The 10,943-nt window shown below is 44.7% G+C and overlaps 3 protein-coding genes across 8 annotated transcripts; all 3 read left to right on the forward strand.

Annotated features, from left to right (window-relative positions):
- Positions 1–142: 142 nt before the first annotated feature.
- LOC108160544 (U3 small nucleolar RNA-interacting protein 2) lies at positions 143–2,316 on the forward strand. Its single transcript, XM_017294607.2, has 5 exons — positions 143–303; positions 354–1,189; positions 1,245–1,442; positions 1,502–1,638; positions 1,698–2,316. Exons 1-5 carry the CDS (start codon positions 250–252, stop codon positions 1,934–1,936), a joined length of 1,464 nt encoding a protein of 487 aa, XP_017150096.1. The 5' UTR covers positions 143–249; the 3' UTR covers positions 1,937–2,316.
- A 536-nt stretch (positions 2,317–2,852) lies between these two features.
- LOC117188508 (disks large-associated protein 4-like) lies at positions 2,853–6,810 on the forward strand. 5 transcript variants are annotated; one of them, XM_033392496.1, is made up of 5 exons: positions 2,853–2,976; positions 4,211–5,451; positions 5,521–5,617; positions 5,682–5,836; positions 5,895–6,810. In XM_033392496.1, exons 2-5 carry the CDS (start codon positions 4,369–4,371, stop codon positions 6,210–6,212), a joined length of 1,653 nt encoding a protein of 550 aa, XP_033248387.1. In that variant the 5' UTR covers positions 2,853–2,976; positions 4,211–4,368; the 3' UTR covers positions 6,213–6,810. The 5 variants fall into 5 exon arrangements, with proteins under 5 accessions (XP_033248387.1, XP_033248388.1, XP_033248389.1 ...); XM_033392497.1 differs by having other exon boundaries at positions 2,853–2,971; XM_033392498.1 differs by lacking the exon at positions 2,853–2,976 and adding an exon at positions 3,038–3,165.
- Positions 6,811–7,028: 218 nt separating this feature from the next.
- LOC108159774 (disks large-associated protein 4) lies at positions 7,029–10,567 on the forward strand. Of its 2 annotated transcripts, none has more exons than XM_017293333.2 (5): positions 7,029–7,622; positions 7,841–9,081; positions 9,151–9,247; positions 9,312–9,466; positions 9,525–10,558. In XM_017293333.2, the coding sequence occupies exons 1-5, from the start codon at positions 7,553–7,555 to the stop codon at positions 9,840–9,842; spliced, it is 1,881 nt and encodes a 626-aa protein (XP_017148822.2). In that variant the 5' UTR covers positions 7,029–7,552; the 3' UTR covers positions 9,843–10,558. The 2 variants fall into 2 exon arrangements, with proteins under 2 accessions (XP_017148822.2, XP_033248390.1); XM_033392499.1 differs by having other exon boundaries at positions 7,612–7,636; positions 9,525–10,567.
- Positions 10,568–10,943: the final 376 nt, after the last annotated feature.

The following is a 10,943-nucleotide window of genomic DNA, read 5'->3' on the forward strand; positions in this document are numbered from 1 at the left end:
AAATTTTCAATTAATTGCAGTTAAAATTACTTGCGAATGTATATATGTACATAGTGCCACTTATGTTTAAGTGCGCGCCAAAACCAGTGTTGCCTGACCTCAGAAATGGCCACTTTTGAAACAGCTGTTTCTATGTACTAAAAAATCCATACCGCTTTAAAGTATGCACGTGGGCCTATTTCGGCTTTTAAACTAAGTTTTTATAATAAATATATTGAATTAAAGCCCAAGCACTGGTCAGTTATCAAGATGTCATCGTCCTTTTTTCTCAAAGCAGGCGCCAAGGCCAACAAAAAACGGAAGGTAAGACAGAAGCCGCCCAAAAAGAAACGTACCTGTAATGTTTGAAAAAGAATCCCGCAGCAACAAAAGGTAAGGGCGTCAAAACAGCAGCGAAATCGGGGAAATCGGGTTTCCAGAATGCCCGTGCAGAAGGGCCAGTGCCGAAGAAGCAACGCCGTCCCAAGGAAAAGGATGAGGAAATTGAAAGTGATGATGAGGAGTACAACAGTGACCTGGGAGACGGAGGCCACAACACTTTAGCCTTCTCTTCCGACGAGGGCGAGGAGGAGACTGCACAAGACAAACGTCTGCGTCTGGCTAAGCAGTATCTATCGGAGATTGAGAAGCAGGAGTCGGAGCGTGCCGAAGATCGGGAGCTGGGCCAGAGTGTTGAGCAGCGCCTACAGACTGACTACTTGGATAGCGTGGGTAAACTGCGACGGAACATTGCCGGCAACCTGAAAACCAATGAAGTGACAAGTGTTCTCAAACACAAGCTCCACCACATGCCAATCTGTGCACTGGCTCTCAGTCCAGACGGCAAATTCCTCTATGCGGGAGCCAAGTCTCAGTTCGTCCTGAAATGGTCCACGCAGAATGGAAAGGTCTTGGACAAATGCGATGTTTTGCCACACCGAGAAGAGCCCGAAACTGGCAAGAAGAGACGCTCCCATGTCATAGCCATCTGCCTGTCCACGGACATGAAGTACATGGCTCTGGCCGAGGGCGGTCCTCATATACAAATCTGGTGCCCACAAACGATGAAGCATGTAAAGACACTGAAGGGTCACAGAGATTGCGTTGCAGGCCTGGTCTTTCGAAAAGGAACGCACGACTTGTACTCCGCAGCTAAGGATCGTTCTGTGAAGATTTGGTCGCTGGACGAGATGGCCTATGTGGAGAGTTTGTAAGTTTAAAACAGTGTAAACATGCAAACATTTTTTGAACCGTTTTATCTCCAGATTTGGTCATCAAACAGGAGTCACCAGCATAGATGCCCTGAGTCGAGAGCGAGCCATTACCGCAGGCGGTTCAGATTGTTCCTTGCGCATTTGGAAGATTACAGAAGAATCGCAGCTGATCTACAATGGACACAAGGACAGCATTGAGTGTGTCAAGTTAATGAACGATGAACACTTTGTGTCAGGTGGTGTGGATGGGTAAAATATAGCGTAAATATCGCGCACTGATAGATACTAAAATTTCGTAACATTTGCAGTGCTATCAGTTTGTGGAGCGCCCTAAAGAAGAAACCCATTTGCACCACACAGCTGGCCCATGGTGTAGGAGAAAACGGCGTCGCCAACTGGATAACAGCAATTGCTGTGGTGGTCAATACGGATTTAGTGGCAACAGGTTGGATAGATTCTTTAATTTCTATTTCCGCCTTCTCTTACGTTCTCTATCATATTCAGGCTCCTTTGATGGCTTTGTGAAACTCTGGCAAACGAATCCAAATGCCCGCAAGTTGCAACAGATTCAAAGCATACCCATAACTGGCTTCATTAATGGCCTTACCTTTAATGCCGATGGCACTAAACTTTATGTGGGCGTCGGGCAGGAGCATCGACTGGGTCGTTGGTGGCGACACAAAGAGGCCAAGAATAATGTAGTTGTAGTTGATATAGTGTTACAAAATGCGACCGGCAAGTAGGTTAACTTCTATGTTTAAGTGAAGTTGTATAGAGAAATATGGATAGAATTCCTAACTTTTTATCAGGCTTTTCCTATCATTTATTAAAACGAATTAAAATCCTGATCAAATGATTGGCCCTAAACAACCCCAACTAACCTTTTCAGAGGAAAAATACACATAATTGAAAGGAGTAGAAAATTATCTGGATATTCTTTGATGTTAATACCAATTGAATGTCTTAATCGGTAATATCGCGTATATATTTCTAAAGAATGGCGGTACTGTTTGGAGGTTTCATGTGATATGCATTTCGGTTGCATTTCAATTTTGTTGAGTTATTTTAATGGAGAAAATTCAAATCAGAGTTTAAAATAAATTCATCGTCTTTGTAAGTTGAATTTTAGCGCCAGCTATATTTAACAGTGTCCTAGATAAATATATCTCAAATATATGCTCAAATTTTGTGGGATCTTTTCGTGGTGGCATTTTTCATTGCAGCAATGTCCCTATATTCCTACGCGCTTTCCCCTTATTTGTTAAACCTTATTTTAGACACAATTTAACAAAAGGGATTTCTATAAGTAGCTAATCTTATAGAAAATTAATTCATCAATCGAATGAAAATTTGCGTTCAGGTTGAGGGGCCTGCATTATCAAATCGAATATCAAAATCGACGAATATGACTTGATCATGGCCAGAGAACAATTAACCCATTGTCGACCAGTGGGTATTAAAATACGCTCCACGAAAATAATTAACCTTTAAGAGGTGAGAGATATCGTGAGGTTTTTGTAATTAATGAGGAAGGATAGGAAGGAGCATTTACAAAAATATTTTATTTCGCGATTTAGCTCAAGGAAACACAGTGGAAACACTGTTTAAATAGAGGGGGGACAAGTGGGCTAAGTTCGGGTCGGACGGGCATACTTTATTAACAAATCCGCGGTCACACTGTACGAAAGTGTTTTCATCCGCAATTTTCCATATTTTTCCAATAAATTCAACTGGAGGGAATTGACTTCTACACCAGGAGCTTCCACTGCGTTGGCTTTGTAAGGTCATTATAATACATATTAGCGACTAAAATAGAACATATTGCGTGTGAGTGCTCCGTCTGTCTCATTTTTGTTTCTGTCGCCTTGTGTTGGTTGCAAACTCCAAATACCAGGCGACATCATCATCGTCATGTTTTCTGTTGCGTTCGCCTTTCCCGTCTTCTCCGTTGTGCCGGATTATAAATAGTTGTGTGAGTATGTCCGTTGTATGTACATTACTCCGTCTGCGTCTGTGTCGGTTTGAGGCCGAGTTGATTTTCGGTGCCAATTATTAGTTCAGTTCCAACAACAAGAACACGGAACGGAGTGTCGAAGCAACGGCAAAAAGTTAGCAAAGCGGAACTGGAATTGTAGATGACAGTGCCGTTAGAGCTGCTCCCATCTTCTAAGCTGTCGATCGCGGCAGCAACGCAACAATGTGTGCATGCATACATCCATACGTGCATATGGACGGCACGAAACTGGAGAGCAGCTAAACCAAGAGTCGTTTCCATTGATCTTCAGCTTGATATTGTTGCCCTCGAGACCCCAACACAGTCACAGCTCGGTCATTTGTCGCAGCAGTCTGGTGCCCAAAAAGAGCGATCGCAACGATCAGTAGTCCGTCGAGTTTCCGCTTTGCATAAATGGCAAATAATTGCCACCGCCCTCGTTCGCGGTGCCCGTGCTGTGTCTCGGCCAACCACCAACACCAACCAAGTGCTTGTGCTTTGTTTTAACGATTACACAAATAATTGCATTTCTCTTCGGGGCGCAGCGCTGTTCCGAGTGCACAGCACAGTAAATTAGAAATGGGCGTTAATTTGGTTGTGAGCAAGATAGCGAGCGTTTGCCTGGTCTGTGTAGCCCGGCTTCCGGAAGTCAATCTGTTATATTATTCCCCACAAATTTTAGAATTGTGAAGGCTCCCACAGCACACAGATTTCATAACTCAAAGCCAAAGTTCCCATGGATCGCAGCTTGGACTCCATTGGCAGCTGTTCACTCGATGTAGATGCGGACTCTTCCGATATATCAGGTATATGGTATATGGTATATGGTATGTGGGTTGCTGCCGAACCTAACCTCAATCTGAATGCTGCCTCGAATTTATTTATTGGTTTTCCTTTTGTTTTGCGTTTCAGCTACTTCTGCCTGTTCTTTGCTGTATTTTTATGTTTCTTTGCTTGCGTTCGTTCGCGACTTGACTGGCCAAAAGAGACTAACTCTGAATCTTCTTTCTATGACACATTGCAGATACCAGTGGCAGCCTGAACTTTCCAACGCCGCTTTCTGTGAAGGACATAACACGCGAGTTCACTGCTAACTTACGTGAACGCTGCATTCTGCGATCGCCGCAGCAGTTACAGTACACTACGACCGCCTTTGTAGATCCCGGGACGGGCTTGGTGCGTATGGTGCTGTCACCTGTTGGCGTCGAACCCGCCAATGAGCCGAACGCTGCAGGCGTCGATGTTGACATCGATGCTTGCGCTGAAGCCTCTTCCATTGTCACCGCCACCGCCGCAGCTGAGAAAAAGCCTAGCTACTTGAACTTGGCCTGCAGCGTCAACGGATACTCCAATCTAACCACCTACGACTCGAAGATTCGTCAAGACATAAATAAGTCGCGTGAGGTCTCGCCCATCCGCCCCTCCACCAGTAGTCTGCAGTATTGCAAGCGCAATAATTCCCTGGCGGCCCCAGTTCTCAATAGCATGCCGCTCATCACTCAGCCCTGCACGCCCAGCAAGTATAGCCTGGTCGAGGCGAGCAACAATAATAAGGGGCACGGTCCGGAGAATGGAGCAGATTCTGGTATCGCCCAATGTAATGGCAGTGCCAATGGAAGCAGCAGCGGCACGAATGGCTCAACTAGCAGCTTCATAAAGTCGCGTGTTGAGCGCCTATACGGCGCAAATGCTTTGACCCAAGTATTGTACAGCCCCAAGAAGCATGGCCGGGCCAATTCACCATCTTCAGCGTGGACGTCGAAGTATCAGCTTGAAGTGGAGTGCCCGCAAAACTCGGAGTTGGCGCGAAAATTTAAACAGCTTTCTCCCAGCAAGGACTACGGAGAATTTCGGAAAAAGCTGCACAATAATTGCTCCCAGGCTGTATCGCCGAGAAAGATAGAGCCTTTGTCAGGCAAAAACGGTGAAGTGGACTTGCCTGTATTCAGGCACCTAAGTCATGAGTTCCGTGCCCAGTTACCCACGGTATCGCCGAAGCGAAGTGTACCTCGGTCCTTAGGTGCCTCAGAGGTGAATCTGGCCACAGAGGAATCACAGTCGGCACCAGCTCCAATAGATGTTGTTGACCACGAGCCCGTAAAAATTGCCCAATTGGATTCTGAGCAGTATATTGGGATCACCAAAATTATTACAGCCCCCCAAATGGAAAAGGATGGAAATCATTTTCTTAAAATACTCAAAGGCGAACAGGATCGTCTGTTAGCGCTGGCCGCTCTTGCTGAAAAGTACATAGATGCCTTAGCTGTAAGAGACCTACCTGATATTTAATGGAGTTGTTCGTTTGTTAACAATATGAAACATAAATTTCCGCAGAATAATCCTGATATCACAGAGGACACCTTTGGATTGCTGCGGGCTGCCTCTGGGAAGGCCCGTCTTCTGGCCTCGAAGAAAATGAAACAATTTGAGGGTGCGTGATCAACAGCTACTTACTCCTTGGTGTGCAATTCATTTCGCTTATTTCTGGTTTACAGGCCTATGTCACAACAATTTGAATCCCTCACCAGAGGATGCGTTCCCCACAACAGTCGACGATTTGCAAGGATTCTGGGACATGGTTTATTTGCAGGTGACCCAGGTTGATTCCATTTTTGCCGATATTGATCAGCTTAAAATGAATGATTGGAAGGTGGGTACTAAAAAATTAGCATCTTATTCACTATAACCGTTTGTATGGGTTATTCCAGGCCACAGCTGAACCGCCCGCGGTGGAGACGGTGTCTAAAACGATAAAATCGACGAAAACGGGACTTTTTAAAGCGAAAACTGCCGGATCGACAAAAATCGCGAGTGCGAATGGATCGAAATCCGCTGCTGCGAATTCGATGGCAGCACTGCGACGAGAAGCCCAGAGGAAGCAATTACTGGAGATGAAGCGTCAGCGCCGTGAGGCCATGGCCGCTGTGACAAATAGTCCAACTGCCTGTGATGACGGCGCAGGGCAGCAGGGGGAAGGAATCGGCGGGGATAGTTCTGCCTTTTTGGGCGTCAAGAACAGCAGCTAAATAGTGCTCATTGCAACCGGCAATACATGCTCTCTAGGTATAAATGTATTTAATCTTAACACACTTAACACTCACAAATGTAAACCACACCCATACTCGTACACACAAACATAACAAGAACATACTACATATGCTTAGAAATTCCTAGTTGAATTAATCCTTAACTAGTCCCAACTAAAATGCACATAGTGGAGCTGGACTGCTTAACCATAGAGCTGTTACATCTGTGTTTTACAAAGTGTCACAAACGTAGAGACCAAAAGCAGGGTCGATAGAGCGAGCGCAACATCATCGATAGCGACGTTGAAGGATTTTTAGCGCCTTGAATTACTTATAAAATTTGCCTTATCTGCGCTCGTTAAGCAACTTAGCTGTACGCATTCTAAGCTACTTGAAATTGTTCATGACAGTTATAAAAGACATTTTTTCTTGTGTTATAACACAAGAAATAAGTACAAAAAAAAACAACAAAAAAAACGCTAACAAACCCCTTGTATTAGACAAATCGATCTTTTATACTAATTTTTTGAATGTAACGAATCTAAATTATACACGCATATATATTTTTCTGGCATATTAACAGCTGCATGAACTGAGATTGATTATTCTAGTGTTGAAGTTGTGAAGTGAAGCTGCAAGTAAGAAAGCACTCTCAATCTCACTCTCAATTAAGTTGTAATGTTTTGTAATAAATTATTTTTCACATGTGGTAACAAAAAGTTAGCAAAGCAGAACTGGAATTGTAGATGACAGTGCCGTTAGAGCTGCTCCCATCTTCTAAGCTGTCGATCGCGGCAGCAACGCAACAATGTGTGCATGCATACATCCATACGTGCATATGGACGGCACGAAACTGGAGAGCAGCTAAACCAAGAGTCGTTTCCATTGATCTTCAGCTTGATATTGTTGCCCTCGAGACCCCAACACAGTCACAGCTCGGTCATTTGTCGCAGCAGTCTGGTGCCCAAAAAGAGCGATCGCAACGATCAGTAGTCCGTCGAGTTTCCGCTTTGCATAAATGGCAAATAATTGCCACCGCCCTCGTTCGCGGTGCCCGTGCTGTGTCTCGGCCAACCACCAACACCAACCAAGTGCTTGTGCTTTGTTTTAACGATTACACAAATAATTGCATTTCTCTTCGGGGCGCAGCGCTGTTCCGAGTGCACAGCACAGTAAATTAGAAATGGGCGTTAATTTGGTTGTGAGCAAGATAGCGAGCGTTTGCCTGGTCTGTGTAGCCCGGCTTCCGGAAGTCAATCTGTTATATTATTCCCCACAAATTTTAGAATTGTGAAGGCTCCCACAGCACACATATTCCATAACTCAAAGCCAAAGTTCCCATGGATCGCAGCTTGGACTCCATTGGCAGCTGTTCACTCGATGTAGATGCGGACTCTTCCGATATATCAGGTATATGGTATATGGTATATGGTATGTGGGTTGCTGCCGAACCTAACCTCAATCTGAATGCTGCCTCGAATTTATTTATTGGTTTTCCTTTTGTTTTGCGTTTCAGCTACTTCTGCCTGTTCTTTGCTGTATTTTTATGTTTCTTTGCTTGCGTTCGTTCGCGACTTGACTGGCCAAAAGAGACTAACTCTGAATCTTCTTTCTATGACACATTGCAGATACCAGTGGCAGCCTGAACTTTCCAACGCCGCTTTCTGTGAAGGACATAACACGCGAGTTCACTGCTAACTTACGTGAACGCTGCATTCTGCGATCGCCGCAGCAGTTACAGTACACTACGACCGCCTTTGTAGATCCCGGGACGGGCTTGGTGCGTATGGTGCTGTCACCTGTTGGCGTCGAACCCGCCAATGAGCCGAACGCTGCAGGCGTCGATGTTGACATCGATGCTTGCGCTGAAGCCTCTTCCATTGTCACCGCCACCGCCGCAGCTGAGAAAAAGCCTAGCTACTTGAACTTGGCCTGCAGCGTCAACGGATACTCCAATCTAACCACCTACGACTCGAAGATTCGTCAAGACATAAATAAGTCGCGTGAGGTCTCGCCCATCCGCCCCTCCACCAGTAGTCTGCAGTATTGCAAGCGCAATAATTCCCTGGCGGCCCCAGTTCTCAATAGCATGCCGCTCATCACTCAGCCCTGCACGCCCAGCAAGTATAGCCTGGTCGAGGCGAGCAACAATAATAAGGGGCACGGTCCGGAGAATGGAGCAGATTCTGGTATCGCCCAATGTAATGGCAGTGCCAATGGAAGCAGCAGCGGCACGAATGGCTCAACTAGCAGCTTCATAAAGTCGCGTGTTGAGCGCCTATACGGCGCAAATGCTTTGACCCAAGTATTGTACAGCCCCAAGAAGCATGGCCGGGCCAATTCACCATCTTCAGCGTGGACGTCGAAGTATCAGCTTGAAGTGGAGTGCCCGCAAAACTCGGAGTTGGCGCGAAAATTTAAACAGCTTTCTCCCAGCAAGGACTACGGAGAATTTCGGAAAAAGCTGCACAATAATTGCTCCCAGGCTGTATCGCCGAGAAAGATAGAGCCTTTGTCAGGCAAAAACGGTGAAGTGGACTTGCCTGTATTCAGGCACCTAAGTCATGAGTTCCGTGCCCAGTTACCCACGGTATCGCCGAAGCGAAGTGTACCTCGGTCCTTAGGTGCCTCAGAGGTGAATCTGGCCACAGAGGAATCACAGTCGGCACCAGCTCCAATAGATGTTGTTGACCACGAGCCCGTAAAAAATGCCCAATTGGATTCTGAGCAGTATATTGGGATCACCAAAATTATTACTGCCCCCCAAATGGAAAAGGATGGAAATCATTTTCTTAAAATACTCAAAGGCGAACAGGATCGTCTGTTAGCGCTGGCCGCTCTTGCTGAAAAGTACATAGATGCCTTAGCTGTAAGAGACCTACCTGATATTTAATGGAGTTGTTCGTTTGTTAACAATATGAAACATAAATTTCCGCAGAATAATCCTGATATCACAGAGGACACCTTTGGATTGCTGCGGGCTGCCTCTGGGAAGGCCCGTCTTCTGGCCTCGAAGAAAATGAAACAATTTGAGGGTGCGTGATCAACAGCTACTTACTCCTTGGTGTGCAATTCATTTCGCTTATTTCTGGTTTACAGGCCTATGTCACAACAATTTGAATCCCTCACCAGAGGATGCGTTCCCCACAACAGTCGACGATTTGCAAGGATTCTGGGACATGGTTTATTTGCAGGTGACCCAGGTTGATTCCATTTTTGCCGATATTGATCAGCTTAAAATGAATGATTGGAAGGTGGGTACTACAAAATTAGCACCTTATTCACTATAACCGTTTGTATGGGTTATTCCAGGCCACAGCTGAACCGCCCGCGGTGGAGACGGTGTCTAAAACGATAAAATCGACGAAAACGGGACTTTTTAAAGCGAAAACTGCCGGATCGACAAAAATCGCGAGTGCGAATGGATCGAAATCCGCTGCTGCGAATTCGATGGCAGCACTGCGACGAGAAGCCCAGAGGAAGCAATTACTGGAGATGAAGCGTCAGCGCCGTGAGGCCATGGCCGCTGTGACAAATAGTCCAACTGCCTGTGATGACGGCGCAGGGCAGCAGGGGGAAGGAATCGGCGGGGATAGTTCTGCCTTTTTGGGCGTCAAGAACAGCAGCTAAATAGTGCTCATTGCAACCGGCAATACATGCTCTCTAGGTATAAATGTATTTAATCTTAACACACTTAACACTCACAAATGTAAACCACACCCATACTCGTACACACAAACATAACAAGAACATACTACATATGCTTAGAAATTCCTAGTTGAATTAATCCTTAACTAGTCCCAACTAAAATGCACATAGTGGAGCTGGACTTCTTAACCATAGAGCTGTTACATCTGTGTTTTACAAAGTGTCACAAACGTAGAGACCAAAAGCAGGGTCGATAGAGCGAGCGCAACATCATCGATAGCGACGTTGAAGGATTTTTAGCGCCTTGAATTGCTTATAAAATTTGCCTTATCTGCGCTCGTTAAGAAACTTAGCTGTACGCATTCTAAGCTACTTGAAATTGTTCATGACAGTTATAAAAGACATTTTTTCTTGTGTTATAACACAAGAAATAAGTACAAAAAAAGACAACAAAAAAAAAAACGCTAACAAACCCCTTGTATTAGACAAATCGATCTTTTATACTAATTTTTTGAATGTAACGAATCTAAATTATACACGCATATATATTTTTCTGGCATATTAACAGCTGCATGAACTGAGATTGATTATTCTAGTGTTGAAGTTGTGAAGTGAAGCTGCAAGTAAGAAAGCACTCTCAATCTCACTCTCAATTAAGTTGTAATGTTTTGTAATAAATTATTTTTCACATGTGGTAACAAATTGAATTCACATTGCTGTGATTTAATCTCTAGTTTAAAAATGTCTGTTGGATTTTGAGCCCATAGATAAGGATAAAGATGGGTATTCCAATTGTTCAATACCAGATGATCAGCTTTATTCTGCAAAAATGAACCTCGGATTCAGCGACATAAAATACATGTACGTACTAGTTCGACTCCCACCTTGTCCGGACCAATATTTCCATTTTTTGTGGGTCGGTATTGATTGGAAAATTTCGATTTGCTAAAGCTCACTTCAATTACTCTTCAAGTACGTGGTACATACATAAATAAGAAGAAATACATTTTATGAGTACTTGCCTGTCACGGTGGTTTTATATGGCCATTTAATCGTTAAAACCCTTAGCACACAAAAAAAAAA

This window comes from Drosophila miranda, chromosome 3 (genome assembly GCF_003369915.1).
Source record: "Drosophila miranda strain MSH22 chromosome 3, D.miranda_PacBio2.1, whole genome shotgun sequence".
In the NCBI taxonomy this organism is placed as follows: Eukaryota; Metazoa; Arthropoda; class Insecta; order Diptera; family Drosophilidae; genus Drosophila; species Drosophila miranda.